This window comes from Lissotriton vulgaris, chromosome 6 (genome assembly GCF_964263255.1).
Source record: "Lissotriton vulgaris chromosome 6, aLisVul1.2, whole genome shotgun sequence".
NCBI classification, from domain to species: domain Eukaryota; kingdom Metazoa; phylum Chordata; class Amphibia; order Caudata; family Salamandridae; genus Lissotriton; species Lissotriton vulgaris.
Genome location: NC_141694.1, coordinates 1,279,352,780 through 1,279,371,167, shown reverse-complemented (window position 1 = coordinate 1,279,371,167; position 18,388 = coordinate 1,279,352,780). Strand labels below are relative to the sequence as shown.

At 46.1% G+C, this 18,388-nt stretch overlaps 1 protein-coding gene across 2 annotated transcripts in view; it reads right to left on the bottom strand.

Moving 5' to 3' along the window:
* The window catches only part of MAP3K5 (mitogen-activated protein kinase kinase kinase 5), a 1,016,304-nt gene that overhangs the window by 283,720 nt on the left and 714,196 nt on the right, over nt 1–18,388 (bottom strand). For both annotated transcript variants that reach the window (XM_086927404.1, XM_086927403.1), the window contains exon 13: nt 12,992–13,087. In XM_086927404.1, coding sequence (XP_086783530.1) covers nt 12,992–13,087 — 96 coding nt within the window. The remainder of the gene's footprint in view (nt 1–12,991; nt 13,088–18,388) is intronic.

Below are 18,388 nucleotides of genomic sequence, written 5' to 3'. Positions count from 1 at the left end.
GAGTGCAGAGTGGAGCTTCAGAGTGGAGCTTCAGAGTGGAGCTTCAGAGTGGAGCTTCAGAGTGCAGAGTGGAGCTTCAGAGTGGAGCTTCAGAGTGGAGCTTCAGAGTGGAGCTTCAGAGTGGAGCTTCAGAGTGGAGCTTCAGAGTGGAGCTTCAGAGTGCAGAGTGGAGCTTCAGAGTGGAGCTTCAGAGTGCAGAGTAGAGCTTCAGAGTGGAGCTTCAGAGTGGAGCTTCAGAGTGCAGAGTGGAGCTTCAGAGTGGAGCTTCAGAGTGCAGAGTGGAGCTTCAGAGTGGAGCTTCAGACTGGAGCTTCCGAGTGGAGCTTCCGAGTGGAGCTTCAGAGTGGAGCTTCAGAGTGGAGCTTCAGAGTGGAGCTTCAGAGTGGAGCTTCAGAGTGGAGCTTCCGAGTGGAGCTTCCGAGTGGAGCTTCCGAGTGGAGCTTCAGAGTGGAGCTTCAGAGTGCAGAGTGGAGCTTCAGAGTGGAGCTTCAGAGTGCAGAGTGGAGCTTCAGAGTGGAGCTTCAGAGTGGAGCTTCAGAGCGGAGCTTCAGAGCGGAGCTTCAGAGCGGAGCTTCAGAGCGGAGCTTCAGAGCGGAGCTTCAGAGTGCAGAGTGGAGCTTCAGAGTGGAGCTTCAGAGTGCAGAGTGGAGCTTCAGAGTGGAGCTTCAGAGTTGAGCTTCAGAGTTGAGCTTCAGAGTGGAGCTTCAGAGTGGAGCTTCAGAGTGGAGCTTCAGAGTGGAGCTTCAGAGTGCAGAGTAGAGCTTCAGAGTAGAGCTTCAGAGTGGAGCTTCAGAGTGGAGCTTCAGAGTGGAGCTTCAGAGTGGAGAGTGGAGCTTCAGAGTGGAGCTTCAGAGTGGAGAGTGGAGCTTCAGAGTGGAGAGTGGAGCTTCAGAGTGGAGCATCAGAGTGGAGCTTCAGAGTGGAGCTTCAGAGTGGAGCTTCAGAGTGGAGCTTCAGAGTGGAGCTTCAGAGTGGAGCTTCAGAGTGCAGAGTGGAGCTTCAGAGTGGAGCTTCAGAGTGCAGAGTAGAGCTTCAGAGTGGAGCTTCAGAGTGCAGAGTGGAGCTTCAGAGTGCAGAGTGGAGCTTCAGAGTGCAGAGTGGAGCTTCAGAGTGCAGAGTGGAGCTTCAGAGTGCAGAGTGGAGCTTCAGAGTGCAGAGTGGAGCTTCAGAGTGCAGAGTGGAGCTTCAGAGTGGAGCTTCAGAGTGCAGAGTGGAGCTTCAGAGTGGAGCTTCAGAGTGGAGCTTCAGAGTGCAGAGTGGAGCTTCAGAGTGGAGCTTCAGAGTGGAGCTTCAGAGTGGAGCTTCAGAGTGGAGCTTCAGAGTGGAGAGTGGAGCTTCAGAGTGGAGCTTCAGAGTGGAGAGTGGAGCTTCAGAGTGGAGCTTCAGAGTGGAGCTTCAGAGTGGAGCTTCAGAGTGGAGCTTCAGAGTGCAGAGTGGAGCTTCAGAGTGCAGAGTGGAGCTTCAGAGTGGAGCTTCAGAGTGGAGCTTCAGAGTGCAGAGTGGAGCTTCAGAGTGGAGCTTCAGAGTGCAGAGTAGAGCTTCAGAGTGGAGCTTCAGAGTGGAGCCTCAGAGTGCAGAGTGGAGCTTCAGAGTGGAGCTTCAGAGTGCAGAGTGGAGCTTCAGAGTGGAGCTTCAGAGTGCAGAGTGGAGCTTCAGAGTGGAGCTTCAGAGTTCAGAGTGGAGCTTCAGAGTGCAGAGTGGAGCTTCAGAGTGCAGAGTGGAGCTTCAGAGTGCAGAGTGGAGCTTCAGAGTGGAGCTTCAGAGTGGAGCTTCAGAGTGGAGCTTCAGAGTGCAGAGTGGAGCTTCAGAGTGGAGCTTCAGAGTGGAGCTTCAGAGTGGAGCTTCCGAGTGGAGCTTCAGAGTGGAGCTTCAGAGTGGAGCTTCCGAGTGGAGCTTCCGAGTGGAGCTTCAGAGTGCAGAGTGGAGCTTCAGAGTGGAGCTTCAGAGTGCAGAGTGGAGCTTCAGAGTGGAGCTTCAGAGTGCAGAGTGGAGCTTCAGAGTGGAGCTTCAGAGCGGAGCTTCAGAGCGGAGCTTCAGAGCGGAGCTTCAGAGCGGAGCTTCAGAGTGGAGCTTCAGAGTGCAGAGTGGAGCTTCAGAATGGAGCTTCAGAGTGCAGAGTGGAGCTTCAGAGTGGAGATTCAGAGTGCAGAGTGGAGATTCAGAGTGCAGAGTGGAGCTTCAGAGTGGAGCTTCAGAGTGGAGCTTCAGAGTGCAGAGTGGAGCTTCAGAGTGGAGCTTCAGAGTGGAGCTTCAGAGTGGAGCTTCAGAGTGGAGCTTCAGAGTGGAGCTTCCGAGTGGAGCTTCAGAGTGGAGCTTCAGAGTGGAGCTTCAGAGTGCAGAGTAGAGCTTCAGAGTGGAGCTTCAGAGTGGAGCTTCAGAGTGGAGCTTCAGGGTGCAGAGTGGAGCTTCAGAGTGGAGCTTCAGAGTGCAGAGTGGAGCTTCAGAGTGGAGCTTCAGACTGGAGCTTCAGAGTGGAGCTTCAGAGTGGAGCTTCAGAGTGGAGCTTCAGAGTGGAGCTTCCGAGTGGAGCTTCCGAGTGGAGCTTCAGAGTGGAGCTTCCGAGTGGAGCTTCAGAGTGCAGAGTGGAGCTTCAGAGTGGAGCTTCAGAGTGGAGCTTCAGAGTGGAGCTTCAGAGCGGAGCTTCAGAGCGGAGCTTCAGAGCGGAGCTTCAGAGCGGAGCTTCAGAGCGGAGCTTCAGAGCGGAGCTTCAGAGCGGAGCTTCAGAGTGGAGCTTCAGAGTGGAGCTTCAGAGTGCAGAGTAGAGCTTCAGAGTAGAGCTTCAGAGTGGAGCTTCAGAGTGGAGCTTCAGAGTTGAGCTTCAGAGTGGAGAGTGGAGCTTCAGAGTGGAGCTTCAGAGTGGAGCATCAGAGTGGAGCTTCAGAGTGGAGCTTCAGAGTGGAGCTTCAGAGTGGAGCTTCAGAGTGGAGCTTCAGAGTGGAGCTTCAGAGTGGAGCTTCAGAGTGCAGAGTGGAGCTTCAGAGTGCAGAGTAGAGCTTCAGAGTGGAGCTTCAGAGTGCAGAGTGGAGGTTCAGAGTGCAGAGTGGAGCTTCAGAGTGCAGAGTGGAGCTTCAGAGTGCAGAGTGGAGCTTCAGAGTGCAGAGTGGAGCTTCAGAGTGGAGCTTCAGAGTGCAGAGTGGAGCTTCAGAGTGCAGAGTGGAGCTTCAGAGTGGAGCTTCAGAGTGCAGAGTGGAGCTTCAGAGTGCAGAGTGGAGCTTCAGAGTGGAGCTTCAGAGTGCAGAGTGGAGCTTCAGAGTGGAGCTTCAGAGTGGAGCTTCAGAGTGGAGCTTCAGAGCGGAGCTTCAGAGTGCAGAGTGGAGCTTCAGAGTGGAGCTTCAGAGTGGAGCTTCAGAGTGGAGCTTCAGAGTGGAGCTTCAGAGTGGAGCTTCAGAGTGGAGCTTCAGAGTGGAGCTTCAGAGTGGAGCTTCAGAGTGGAGAGTGGAGCTTCAGAGTGGAGCTTCAGAGTGGAGCTTCAGAGTGGAGCTTCAGAGTGGAGCTTCAGAGTGGAGCTTCAGAGTGCAGAGTGGAGCTTCAGAGTGCAGAGTGGAGCTTCAGAGTGGAGCTTCAGAGTGGAGCTTCAGAGTGGAGCTTCAGAGTGCAGAGTGGAGCTTCAGAGTGGAGCTTCAGAGTGCAGAGTAGAGCTTCAGAGTGGAGCTTCAGAGTGGAGCTTCAGAGTGGAGCCTCAGAGTGCAGAGTGGAGCTTCAGAGTGGAGCTTCAGAGTGCAGAGTGGAGCTTCAGAGTGGAGCTTCAGAGTGCAGAGTGGAGCTTCAGAGTGGAGCTTCAGAGTGGAGCTTCAGAGTTCAGAGTGGAGCTTCAGAGTGCAGAGTGGAGCTTCAGAGTGCAGAGTGGAGCTTCAGAGTGCAGAGTGGAGCTTCAGAGTGGAGCTTCAGAGTGGAGCTTCAGAGTGGAGCTTCAGAGTGCAGAGTGGAGCTTCAGAGTGGAGCTTCAGAGTGGAGCTTCAGAGTGGAGCTTCCGAGTGGAGCTTCCGAGTGGAGCTTCCGAGTGGAGCTTCAGAGTGCAGAGTGGAGCTTCAGAGTGGAGTTTCAGAGTGCAGAGTGGAGCTTCAGAGTGGAGCTTCAGAGTGCAGAGTGGAGCTTCAGAGTGGAGCTTCAGAGTGCAGAGTGGAGCTTCAGAGTGGAGCTTCAGAGTGCAGAGTGGAGCTTCAGAGTGGAGCTTCAGAGTGCAGAGTGGAGCTTCAGAGTGGAGCTTCAGAGTGGAGCTTCAGAGTGCAGAGTGGAGCTTCAGAGTGGAGCTTCAGAGTGCAGAGTGGAGCTTCAGAGTGGAGCTTCAGAGTGGAGCTTCAGAGCGGAGCTTCAGAGTGCAGAGTGGAGCTTCAGAGTGGAGCTTCAGAGTGGAGCTTCAGAGTGGAGCTTCAGAGTGGAGCTTCAGAGTGGAGCTTCAGAGTGGAGCTTCAGAGTGGAGCTTCAGAGTGCAGAGTAGAGCTTCAGAGTGGAGCTTCAGAGTGGAGAGTGGAGCTTCAGAGTGGAGCTTCAGAGTGGAGAGTGGAGCTTCAGAGTGGAGCTTCAGAGTGGAGCTTCAGAGTTGAGCTTCAGAGTTGAGCTTCAGAGTGGAGCTTCAGAGTGGAGCTTCAGAGTGGAGCTTCAGAGTGGAGCTTCAGAGTGGAGCTTCAGAGTGGAGCTTCAGAGTGCAGAGTGGAGCTTCAGAGTGCAGAGTGGAGCTTCAGAGTGGAGCTTCAGAGTGCAGAGTGGAGCTTCAGAGTGGAGCTTCAGAGTGGAGCTTCAGAGTGGAGCTTCAGAGTGCAGAGTGGAGCTTCAGAGTGGAGCTTCAGAGTGCAGAGTGGAGCTTCAGAGTGGAGCTTCAGAGTGCAGAGTGGAGCTTCAGAGTGGAGCTTCAGAGTGGAGCTTCAGAGTGCAGATTCAGAGTGCAGATTCAGAGTGGAGCTTCAGAGTGGAGCTTCAGAGTGGAGCTTCAGAGTGGAGCTTCAGAGTGGAGCTTCAGAGTGGAGCTTCAGAGTGGAGCTTCAGAGTGCAGAGTGGAGCTTCAGAGTGGAGCTTCAGAGTGCAGAGTGGAGCTTCAGAGTGGAGCTTCAGAGTGGAGCTTCAGAGTGGAGCTTCAGAGTGGAGCTTCAGAGTGGAGCTTCAGAGTGGAGCTTCAGAGTGGAGCTTCAGAGTGGAGCTTCAGAGTGGAGCTTCAGAGTGGAGCTTCAGAGTGCAGAGTGGAGCTTCAGAGTGGAGCTTCAGAGTGCAGAGTGGAGCTTCAGAGTGCAGAGTGGAGCTTCAGAGTGCAGCTTCAGAGTGGAGCTTCAGAGTGGAGCTTCAGAGTGGAGCTTCAGAGTGGAGCTTCAGAGTGGAGCTTCAGAGTGGAGCTTCAGAGTGGAGCTTCAGAGTGGAGCTTCAGAGTGCAGAGTGGAGCTTCAGAGTGCAGAGTGGAGCTTCAGAGTGGAGCTTCAGAGTGCAGAGTGGAGCTTCAGAGTGGAGCTTCAGAGCGGAGCTTCAGAGTGCAGAGTGGAGCTTCAGAGTGGAGCTTCAGAGTGGAGCTTCAGAGTGGAGCTTCAGAGTGGAGCTTCAGAGTGCAGAGTGGAGCTTCAGAGTGGAGCTTCAGAGCGGAGCTTCAGAGTGCAGAGTGGAGCTTCAGAGCGGAGCTTCAGAGTGCAGAGAGGAGCTTCAGAGATGAGCTTCAGAGTGCAGAGTGGAGCATCAGAGTGGAGCTTCAGAGTGCAGAGTGGAGCTTCAGAGTGGAGCTTCAGAGTTCAGAGTGGAGCTTCAGAGTGGAGATTCAGAGTGGAGAGTGGAGCTTCAGAGTTGAGATTCAGAGTGCAGAGTGGAGCTTCAGAGTGCAGAGTGGCGCTTCAGAGTGCAGAGTGGAGCTTCAGAGTGCAGAGTGGAGCTTCAGAGTGCAGAGTGGAGCTTCAGAGTGCAGAGTGGAGCTTCAGAGTGCAGAGTGGAGCTTCAGAGTGCAGAGTGGAGCTTCAGAGTGCAGAGTGGAGCTTCAGAGTGCAGAGTGGAGATTCAGAGTGGAGATTCAGAGTGGAGCTTCAGAGTGCAGAGTGGAGATTCAGAGTGGAGCTTCAGAGTGCAGAGTGGAGATTCAGAGTGGAGCTTCAGAGTGCAGAGTGGAGCTTCAGAGTGCAGAGTGGAGATTCAGAGTGGAGCTTCAGAGTGCAGAGTGGAGCTTCAGAGTGCAGAGTGGAGATTCAGAGTGGAGCTTCAGAGTGCAGAGTGGAGCTTCAGAGTGCAGAGTGGAGCTTCAGAGTGCAGAGTGGAGATTCAGAGTGCAGATTCAGAGTGCAGAGTGGAGATTCAGAGTGCAGATTCAGAGTGCAGAGTGGAGATTCAGAGTGCAGATTCAGAGTTCAGATTCAGAGTGGAGATTCAGAGTGGAGATTCAGAGTGCAGATTCAGAGTTCAGATTCAGAGTGGAGCTTCAGAGTGCAGAGTGGAGCTTCAGAGTGCAGATTCAGAGTGGAGCTTCAGAGTGCAGAGTGGAGCTTCAGAGTGCAGATTCAGAGTGGAGCTTCAGAGTTCAGCTTCAGAGTTCAGATTCAGAGTGGAGCTTCAGAGTGGAGCTTCAGAGTGGAGCTTCAGAGTGGAGCTTCAGAGTGGAGCTTCAGAGTGGAGCTTCAGAGTGCAGAGTGGAGCTTCAGAGTGCAGAGTGGAGCTTCAGAGTGCAGAGTGGAGCTTCAGAGTGCAGAGTGGAGCTTCAGAGTGCAGAGTGGAGCTTCAGAGTGCAGAGTGGAGCTTCAGAGTGTCAAGAGCAATGCCAATAGCTCTAACTTTAACAAAGGCAAAACCATTGCATTGTAAATGCTTGTTAATACTGGGGGCTGATTTACTGCAACATCAGCTCCCTGTAACAAAAGCGCACCAGTAGTGTTTTCCTGTTTTCCACCAGCACCCCCTCCCCTTACCCTGGGGCCGGTCCGACGCAATTGCCAGGGCAGGTTTGAGTTCCCGGTCAGGACCTAACCAGATTGACTGGTGGCGTCCCTAATGTAGCACTTATGTACCTACCAGGCAGCCTTTAGTTATGCATCCCTACAACACAGAGGCGGTACCCAAAGTGACGAGTACGGTGAATGGACTGATGCACTAAAATTTAATTGACAATCTTAACATGGGGAACAGTGGAGTCTGGGTGAAAATTAAAACCGCCCACCAGAGCAACTTTGAGTCAAATCCAAAATGTTTGACCTCTCAAAAAAGTGTTCGGATATGTGCGCTGCTGCTTAACCACAACTGTGTGCCCCTAAAGAACTGGGTGAAATGAAGTTCCAAAGAAAAGTTTTGACAAAAAAAGCGTCAAGTTTATGGTAGTCACAGGACAAAGCCCGGATTACCAGCCTCTCACAGCATCAACTAGCAAATTTAGGACATTTAAGCATTCAAAGACTGGAGATGCAATGACCTCATCGAACATGATACAATCACAACACGTGCTATTCATCTGAGGAAAAGAACTCCCGTGCACACCTTCTTGTCCTTTTAGTCGGGTTGTTCTAGTAAGCCAGTACATTTTACCTCAAATATAGAACACAACTAAAATGAAGCCTTGGCTGGGACTTTGATCGATTAATTTTTCCTAAAATATGAATCATTGAAAAGAAAGTCTTGCGGGTAACGTTAATAAAATGTATTTTAAATTGTTGTAAAATAAATGTTACCATATGAGTGTTGAAAGGACACCGTGAATTTTCAATTCTTGATCTTTTGATGGTAACACTTTATGAAATTAAAGAGGTAAATAAAATAAACCCATTGTCTCATTGTGACAGACATTATGTTTGAGTCCAATAGCAAAGGCTTGGAAATGTTCTAAAATATTTCACTTAACAAGGGGGACACATCTATTAGCCTGCAATCCAAAACTCTGAAAGAAGGACGAATCTGTGACAGTTTAGATATTACCCATGTAATGCTGTGCTGTGTTCGTTTCTGGTTGCTAAATATTTAGACCTTTTCATAAAACATTTCACTTAAAGATTTGTTGAAACATTGCAGCTCCAAAGGGGTTACATAGCACGTTTTAAATCCACTGATAGCACATGCCAGCAAGAATGCACACAAAATGTTAATGGAAAGCTAATTAATTGTGCACAAGTGGGGTATCATTTTAAATCTCATAATATAAAATGTAACCATTAAATAATGTATGGAATTGGAACGCTAGTAGTTATGAATGAAATATACTCATCAACATTAAACATTACCAGGAAGTTGACATGACTAACCGGATGTTGATAATCTGATAACATCTGTGGAAAATGTCCCCATATATAATACTTTTACAGGAAGCAGAGCACAGCATGGCTGTGGTATTTAGGCATCTGCGTCAAAGAGGGAACAGTCTGTCCCACTAGAAAAAAAAGCAGCAGGTGTAGAGGAAAGCTGGCTTTGTGCAGGTGCAAAGAAAGATATCACCCAAAGGACGTCTTTTTTTAGTTAAGAAAATGCACTGCTTTGGAGGGGGCAGTTTGTAACAGAAACAAGTTAACACTTGCAAATGCAGCTAAGAGAAGTGAGGATAGCATTCCTATAAACAGAGGTGAAAAGGGGAAAACCATTTTTTTACGTGAATCTCTGCTTGATAAAGGTGATAACTCTATAAATACAAAGGCCACAAAACTAACCGATGGCTATTTTTGCCTCAGTGTTTAAACCTACAGACAAAGGGGTAGATAATGAGCCAATAAATAAGTAATTAATAAACACAACGCCACGGATATGCAGGGTGGAGACCCAGTATGCAGGCGATAGATAGTGTGAACAAATGAACATATATTTACAACAATCCATAAACAACCTTCAATTCCAGAGGCCTTCTCGGTGTAGGTGAGCTTTCAACACAGTCAATGAGGGACTTTTCGGAGAAACCCCTGCAGAAGCTGGATTTGGCAAACTTGGGCAGGATGAGAGCACGGGCACCAGGTGCAGTCTGCACAATGTTGCCAGATTGATTTTGGAAAAGGGGGTGGTGATGGACAGAGTTTCTGAATGATGCAAAATACTCTTACCCAGTCAAGAAATCAGGGCTTGATCCATCACCGTTTTTTAGCTCACTGCACCATCCCAGCTCAGAACCTGGCTATATGCAAATTAGTCTGTTCCTGTCCCAGTGCATGATGTGAATGTTGCCAGATTGCCAGTGTTCAGACTACCACTAATTTGGCCCCTATTTCATGTCCTCAATCCAGGTTAGAGGCCTGTAAAGATCACTGGACCCAGAGTAAAGAGTGACACCAGGATAGGATGCCCTCGAACCAGCGCCTTACCTACTAACGTGTTGAATGGGGCGTGGCGTATGAGGTGCGGTGGGACAAAGACCGGTGTTTGATAACAGGCGAGGAAGTAGGGGACTTATAAAGCTGAAGGAGACTGCTGAAAAACGGCAGGCTAAAGACCGGAGAGAGACGGGGGAAAGAGGGCTTCTGCCTGGTGGTTGGGAGGGGTGTTGAGAAGGCACATGAAGGGGGTCTGAAAGTGGCAAGGAGGCTAATGTTGCTGTTTTCGCACTACGAAGTGTCTGCTGACTGATGATCTTGTTATGTTGGGTAGCTCTTCAATGGCTGAGGCAAGAGCAGTACTTAATTTCGAAAATAATATGTGCCAGGCCCTTGTCAGCAGGCCAATGCAGCTTGACCTGCCCACTGCCCACTGCCAGTGACAGAACCAGCACAACTACTAGTCATCATAGCCTAGAAGTCTGACAGTTCAGGTTATTCCAAGTCCCCATAGTAAATTGAATTACACTTGTGCTCATCGCCAAATTAGACAAACGTTAAGTACTGGTATTGACAATTAAGAGCAGGTGCCAAGCACCGGGAACCACCGGCTCAAATTAAGCACTGGACTGATGAGGGAATGCAACGGACTCATAACAAAATAAGTTTAGTGTGGGAAAACCGGTTCTTTTGCAACTGTTTCTTTGAAATGTTTCTCCTGATAACAAAAGTAATAACATGCTTTATAATGTATTATGTACTCCAACTTTCCAAAATTTCACTGGGTGATTGGCCGTCCACTTTTATATTTTAAAACAGATTTGTAAAATGGAACATTTACTTAAAAGTGTGAGATCCATTTGTGAAGTCTCTATACTTTTTGTCACACCAAAAAATTAATCAAAGAGTTTATATTTTTCTTCAAAATATAACTTTTTTTCACTAGAAAACTAAGTGGAGACCAAGTCACCACTTCTGCTTTCCTCTGTAGGTTTTGTGAACTAAACCATATTCAAGCTTCTTCCCTTTGGATGGGAATTCAGACTTGCTTTGGCTTTATGGACAGTGGTGAAGAGATGATACATTTCACAATCACACTTCTCTTCCAGTCCTGGGCTTTCATCGAACAAAGCTGTGTATTATGGGAGTTATAGTCTTGGTTCACCTGAATTGAAACAAATAGACTAAAATAGCTGAGGATAATGATTTCTTAGAGGAAAGCTCACAAATGGAAAGGCGGTGTACCAGAGACATGCAGCTAACTGTTCAGCGTAGCTGTGCCAGTAGTCAGCCGGAGGGCCTGTGTATGGTGGCCCTTAAAAGGACAGGAGAGCATCACCTTGCTCATCTCCCTTTGATAATAGCCACGGTCAACCAATCAAATGTCATGTTTGGCGACCATTCTTCATGATGTATTCTTGGGCCCCAGTGCTTACTTTTAAGTTGCATATCTTGAATCTTTGTCCGTACAGAGTACGTATGTTATCGGCTATACAGATCACCACGAAGCCTGTCTTACTATCTAGCACCAGATGGCTGATGATTTAATTGATCAAAAGACAGACTGTTAGATGTGGCCGTGACTCAATCTAGTGGAAGACGAAGTTCATATATAGGCCAAAAATTGTTGCAACTGAATTAAGTTCTCAAATAAATACACTGACTTTTACTCCTTTTGTCTTGGCTTGTGCACTTTTGTGTCTATTGTTGTATAAAACATCTGGAGAATAAGTGCTTTAAAATAAACTACTGACTCTTTTTGCTGTCATTTGTCTTTGGGATAAATATCAAAAGTTCTCCTCTGGAATTGTTCCTGTAAAACATATCATCCATTCACAAATTGATCTAGGATTGCTTAAAGGAGTCAGGGATGGAACTCGTGAACCTCTGGCACTCCATCCTCATTCACAAATTGCCTTTGTGGGGCAAAAATGTACAATGGAGCTAAAGGAAGCAGGTCACGTGAAGACAGTGGAAATGTGAGCTGAGAGACGGTTAAGTCCTCACTGCGGTAATACTTGCACTCGGCAAATTTACTCAACATATCAGGGTAAAGCGTCTGATATCAAATGGATCTCACTAATTGTAGGCTGCAATGGGAACTGTTTGACCGATGAACTGGCAAACAAGCAGACAAGTCACCATTAGAAACATAACACTGGAGCAGATGGATGTTCTCAGAAGTAGCCTTTAAATTATATATTAAGTTCATCAAATACACCCTACCTACCATCTGCAGTCATGTTCTGCTTTTTCTTAGTACCTCCAGTAAACTTTGATGATAAAGGTCAGAGATACTGTTAGGTGGGTGTCTTTGAATTATCTGCCAACTCATTTTCAGAACTCCTTGGAGACACTTCTCACGTAATTAATATATTGCATAATATTAAAGGCTGGATGAGGAGTCTTACTGAGCCTAGTGGTGCTTTGTTTAGTGGTAGGTGAGTTTTAAATGCTTGTCCACTGAATCAATTTAGATAAATAAATTTGCTTTGGGATACACTGTGCTTAATTTCTAAAAGAATAAGGGCCGGTGCACAAAGTTTTGCTTAGAAGCCCGTGACCGGCTCCATCAAAGGTCGGGATGCCAAATACCAAGGCTGCCTAGTCTTAAATTTCACCCCATGCTTCTTTAAACCACAACCAGAAACTCCCTAACTCTTCAACTCACTCGTCCGGGTTCATTTTCATTCCTGCTTTCTCCCTTTGTCACTCTTTTTCCATTTTTCCCTTCTACTTTCTTTCCCCCTTTTGTGCTTTTCTCTCTCGCTTGCTCTGTATCAAAGCCTAATGAGGAAAAATAAATGTATGTGGACCCCACCCCTGCAACCACCGGCTCAAATTAAGCACTATACAGAAATGTAAAATATAAGCACAGAACACGGATGTTTGGAGTATTGAGAAGGATGTACAAGTAATCAAGGAGAATCGACTAAATGTGATCTGCAAGTTTTTCTGAAGCAGAAGAAATAAGCACAGTAAATTCACTGCAACAGAGTAATAAAGAACCTCCTTGCAAAACTGGTTGTTTTTGGAGACAACGAATCACAAGATTACAAGAAATATAAGAAAACAAAACAAAAATTGAGGCAAGACTCCCCCATCTACACACTCAGAATGTTGTACACCATCTGACAACCATTCACCCTCACTATTTCCTGTGGTTTAGAAATGATACAAAGACAAGTGTCTTCAAATAGTTTTGTTTATACTGCTAAGGGTTATAGACACTTGGGTGACTGCATTCACGTCACCGCTACACCCAGATGTATAGTCTTCAACAGTTTCCACTAGTTACATATAGTGCTAGACCTCCGCCTACACAAGGACTGTTGCTCTCCAATGTACAAAAATAAATGTATATGCAAGGAGTATGAAGGTGACACACCAAGGGTGGAGCATAGTGTGTCCACATGAAATATATGACCAAGGACTCATAAAAACAGAGAGAAACCCCCTACCTAAATGTCAGTAAATGCTAATCAAAATCCCTATCCAGTAGGTCACACTATTTTTAAAGCAGTAATGTATATCACAGCAGCTTTGTACACTGCATTGAATAGAGAGGTAGTTGGTTTAAGATTAAGTGGACAAAATACAGTATCAAGAACAATTCACAAGCAAGAGACACGTGATAATTGACACCCATTACACCCTGCAGTCATGTCCGGAAAATATGCACACCAGAAACTACAATATTACATTTAGCAGATAGCCACAGGGTGACAACACAACATAACATGACATAGCAGGACATTCACATAACATTAAACATAACATAGCAGGTTTACATCGAATTTGAGACCACCACCTACTTTTTGCAGTGAAGCTCGGTGCAGAAGTAGATCTGGAAATCATCCGAGTTGTGGAGCACATAGAGGAAACAACACCTTTCTTCAAACTTTGAAATACTGTATCAAGAGCAAAGAGGGTTGAAAGTTATTCAGAAGCAGCTGTGATTGAAAAGGATTTCAAAATTATCAATAAAAACATTGTTTAGTGAAAAAGAGAGTACAGACAACGCAATTGCAGCTGTCACCTTCTACTGACAAAAACCAGGAAAGCAGAAATGCAGATCCAGCCTGGGCTACGCATGAATGTGTGGTATTTTTGAAGAACCAGGTTGAAAGTAATACCTAATAATTAGAGCAACGGCCTTAGTCAGTGGTAAATGTGTAAAGATGTAAGTGCCAGGGCCCAACTTATTTCTCAGGAAGCTACTGGGACTTACGCCTTCCACTGCACCAGCTAGGTCTCTCAAATTCCAGTTCCAGCGATTACTACTGACCGCCACACTGATACAAATGACAGATGGCACTATTTGAAGCCTCCTTGGGTTCTAAAACTGGACTGGGCATGCTAGGTCATGAAAACTTTTTGAAGTTTATGGAACTGTGAAACACTTTGATGGTATTTAAAAAAAAGTCAGATAGTGTCACAATGTGGTGCCCCTGTTATTAGAAAGTGCTGGTGTTTGTAAATAAGTGTATGTGCTGAGCACCGGCACACATTAAGTACTGGGTATACTATAAATAGATATTGCACAGCAGTCTGAATAAGCCATCACATCATCTTTATAGAGAAAGCTAAGAAGTAAGACTGGTTGACCCACGGGCAGTGAAATGTTACTTACTTGTGACAGTCAGCTTGCAGCATTTATAGATCACATGTTGCGCACTCATCATCATCCATCTAGTTTTGGGTCCTAAATATTGCAACTATTTTACTTAAATGTTTCGGTGTCCAGTTCAGACGTGTCATAGGATTTGTGAGTACACTGCATGAAATCCAAATTGCACATGGACACAAAATCACCTGAGATACTTGTTTTCAGTTAATGAGTCAGAGCGGTTTCCCAGTGTTATGTACCAACAGCAGTGAATCAACATTGAAACATGGAAAAAACAGGCACTGAAAAAATATTCAGGAAACGGGGACTACTGCAACACGAGGCAGAATGCGAACTCTCATCCCGCCTGGATCCAGCTGTACACAAATTATGAATCCATCAACTTTTTTCTTGCTGTTAGGAATATCAGTGACTCCTTTAAGGGAGCGGTCCTAACTCCTCAGTTGAATAAAAATCCAGCACATCTCCGAAGGAATCCTTCAAGGTTAGACTCATTTTTGCTCTGCCATAACCTGTCGATTGATATGCTCTCTGATCAGTGATCTTTAAAGCAGATATACTCCAATCACTCCCACACACGTTTCCCCATCAATGCCATCGAGGAGATCTTCTCACATAATCTAAGTGATGAAATGATGGAGTGTATGGTGGACTGTCCAGCACCAAAAGCTGAGTGTCATCAGTGAGGCTTCATGCTAAATCTCTCTTTTAACGACTGGAGCTGGACTTCCTTGGGGAACAAATCTTCTCAACTCTTTGTTCCCTCTACATTTCAGTGAAAGATACGCTGAAGACCAGTCATCAGCAGACCGCAAGTATTCCCTTTGACATTTTGGAATTCCTTGCTCTGTCCATCCATGGTGATGCACCACTCGCCAAAGGTCACCAAACAGAGCCCAGGTGTAGGCAGAGCACCCACACAGCACAATTGGCCAGCATCTTGTAGATGAAGTGTCTGTACTCCACCAGCCCAAGTGTCTCATAATCGTCTGGCTTGTACCAACCAGGCAATGACCACCACAAGTGCCGCACCAATGGGTCGCAGCTCCAGTTATGCCATTATCATATTCAGTCCTTCCATGGCCCTGGGAGCCCGATACAGAGTCACTAAAAATGCTTTCTATTCACACCCTGCCCCTCACTCAATAGCGGCTCTGTCAACCACCATCCAAATGTGCATCACCAGTTATGAGCTGGAGAGGGTGGGGCAGTCACCACCGGTAACTCAGAAAAATGCTCCCCAGCTAAGACACTTATCCCATCCTCGCCAAAATTACGAAGTAGATTGTACAGCATATGATAATTTATTGTATAAAGGTTTACAACCTCTTGCCACAGAGCTTACAGCAGATCTGTCAGAACATTGACAGTTTCATCAAAGGCGAACAGAACATTCCAAGAGGGTTGGAGAGAAAGGGGTGGCATGGGAAGGGAACGGAACATTCCAAGGGTATGGAGAGTAAGGAGATTACATTACAACACTCCTTATGGCCGTAGCAGCCCTCCCAACCCTCAAGGGGGTGAGAACAGGCCAGAAACACAAGTCTTGTCAGGAGCTACATCGATTCGTTGACATCTTGAATCCTGCCTGGATCCCTTCATCCCGGCAAGGTCTGCCTTTTGAGAATGTGAATATGACTAGACTGTTAAAACTTGGCGATCCAGCCATGGCTAAACTGTACATACATTGTGGGTTTAGCTATAAATTCATATTAGGTAAGCATTGCCCTAATAGGGAGTACTTGAAAAACATGTAACTATTCATTTCTACCAAAAGCTTTCCCATGACTGAGGGAGATGGTAGAGTGAGATTATTGAAAGCGAAGATCGAATTTAGGCTGTTGCAGAAAGATTTAGTGTCACTGGTGTTGAATGGAAAGCTCGACTGTTTATGGTGTGCAGAGAGAGTGAGAGATATAGAAGGATTTGTGAAAGGCAGCAAGGACAGCGGTCTACATATACAGACTCAATAAAGAAACAGGAAGTAGATAAACCTAGTAAGAATTTAATCTATGTGTCAACAGAAAACAAGATTAGTGATGGGGCGAATAGGAAGGATGTTTGCCTGCATAATGAAATTGAAGTGGACTGAGATTAATATTTAATAGGACAAATGCCTGAATAGGCAAGATCATATCAGTGCGACAAGAGGCGCCAATCTCCAACTATGCACATTAAGGAAAATCAAACCGTTCCTGCTGCCTACTGATCTGAAACAAGCTGTCCAATCCCTAGTTATATCCAGTTTAGAGTATGGAATTGCTACTCTGGCAGGACTGCCCAACGCTAAACTGGTCCCTTTAAGGGCCACTCTGAACTCAGCTGCCAGACTCGTCAAGGGCTCAAGAAGGCGTGACCACTTCACACCAGATCTAATACAACTCAACTGGCACACCATCGATACAAGGATCAGGTATAAGATAGCCTGCTTGACGCAAAAAGCGCTACATCAGAACATGCCCATGTACATGGCAAATAAACTTGAACTATCAGGAGAGAATCACGCACTAAGAAGTTCACACACTCTACTGCTGAAACCACCAAAGTTCAAAAATAAGAGAACCTATAGCCGTGCCTTCTCAGGTCTTGCTCCGAGAATTTGGAAAGTTCTCCTGCCAGAAATCAGAATGAACCTCTCAACCTATGAATTAAAAAAAAAAGAAGTCAAGGGTTTTCTCCTGAATAGTTACATGTGAAAATAGTACTGTAGCCTTACAAACTAATGCTATTGACATTACAACCCTGCCTTCCCTTGTCTACAATTCAATATTCATCTTGTTAACTGTTTACATGTCTACTTTGTCTCCATTGTGCTTCTACTGCATAAGCTTAGCCATCTATTTTGTTCGCCTTTGCCAGCCTAACCAGCTGGTTTTGTTTCTGCAGTGCTCTGATACACTGTCAAGTCTTGTTCGCGCTCTTTAAAACTTTTCAAATAAATACAATTAATAAAAATAGGTGACTGTGAGGAGCTTATGAATGAAAGCTCAAAAGGACGGTATGATAAGTGCATCTTGCCATACTAGAAAACTGAATAGCATATATCAGATAGCCATAGAAGAAGGTGCTGACACATCTAGAAGAAATATTGGCGCCCCCTTTATAAGTACTTTTGTCATCAAAGGCAGCTTAAGTGCACTATAGAAGGTTACTAGATAGACTCAGTGAGGTTGGATCAGAAGGGAACATAATTGTTTAACTGCAAGATGCGTTGAGATTTGTGGGTGCAATTTAACTGGAGAGGTAAGTTGCTTAGTCATTTAGCACTTGAGGTGAATTTAGACGAAGTAGCCAGTGCTTGACCGGACCAGTTTAGCAGCACAATGGACAATTACAGCCACTGCCTTACAATGAACAGCCTTCTATGCTTTGATCTCTACACTGGGCTGCTTTCGTCTGCAATTAGCATATGGGTTTGCTAGCTCTCAGTACAAAAGCATGAAAGCGGGCCTGACTTGGACTACAGGTTATTCCAAAGGCAATGTTGATGAAGTGAAATTTATGTGCATTACTGGTCACAGTGGGTTATATTTATCTACTGTTAGGAGACTTGGTGAGGCCTAGATGTAGGTCAATTATATATTAATATGTCAAACCTACCACACCCAAGTTCATTTACTGATGACATCCAAATGTACTTAAACCAATTATACTATGGCTCTGAAAACGTAGGTTGGAAAATGAAGAAAGTGATATCAGAACGAATGACTTACCTTCTAATATTGCATATATCAGTGTAAATATGTGTATATGATGATCTGCATCTTGAATCATTATTATCTGCTAGCCCCTTCCTCAGTGCTTGTGTGTTGAGTGCCCCTATATTCAATTTATTGGTTACAAAGTAGATATGCAAGATTATAACCCTGCGGTCTACATTGGTATGTACTTTATAAATGTCAATAAATGTTGTGAAACATTCTTGTGACCAGTGCAAGGCACAGACTGTTCTCTGAGAGGGTAGATTTCCTATGTGTTTTGGAGCTCCCAGAAGTAGCCTAGAATCTGCAGCCCTATCCAAGCTTCTGCTGCCACCTAGACCTCCCGCCAATCTCTGGTCCCATGGGCATGGAGAACAAGCCAGAGAGACTACTTGCAGCTGGACAAAGGTATGCATGCAGGGACAGATGTGTAAACCCAGCGTTGCACATGGAAAACCACAAAAAAAGGACCAAAGGGTGTGCATTCTGGTACCACCACAAACATTGTGAACATTAACTTATCATCCAAAGGGGGTCAGGAATTAGGTTTCCAGTGGGTCAAATGACTAAATATACGTGCCTTTTCACAAAAATCTATGGTGTGCTAAAGGCCTGGTGCTGAACCTTCCAACAGGTAAATAAACATTTAGCAATTCGACACGTGTTTAATGAAGTAGAGGTTAAAATGTAAGAAGGGATGGAGCTAGACGCTGGAGACAACTTGTACCATTCCGCTTGGGGATTTAATATCAGTAGAGAAATGTATATTCCTCCAGTGTGGACCGTATTTCTATCAAATCCCCACGTTCAGGTGCAGTATTCATCGTACAGAATGACGCATCCAGGACAAACAGGCAGAGACCTGTGTATCATCGAATTCA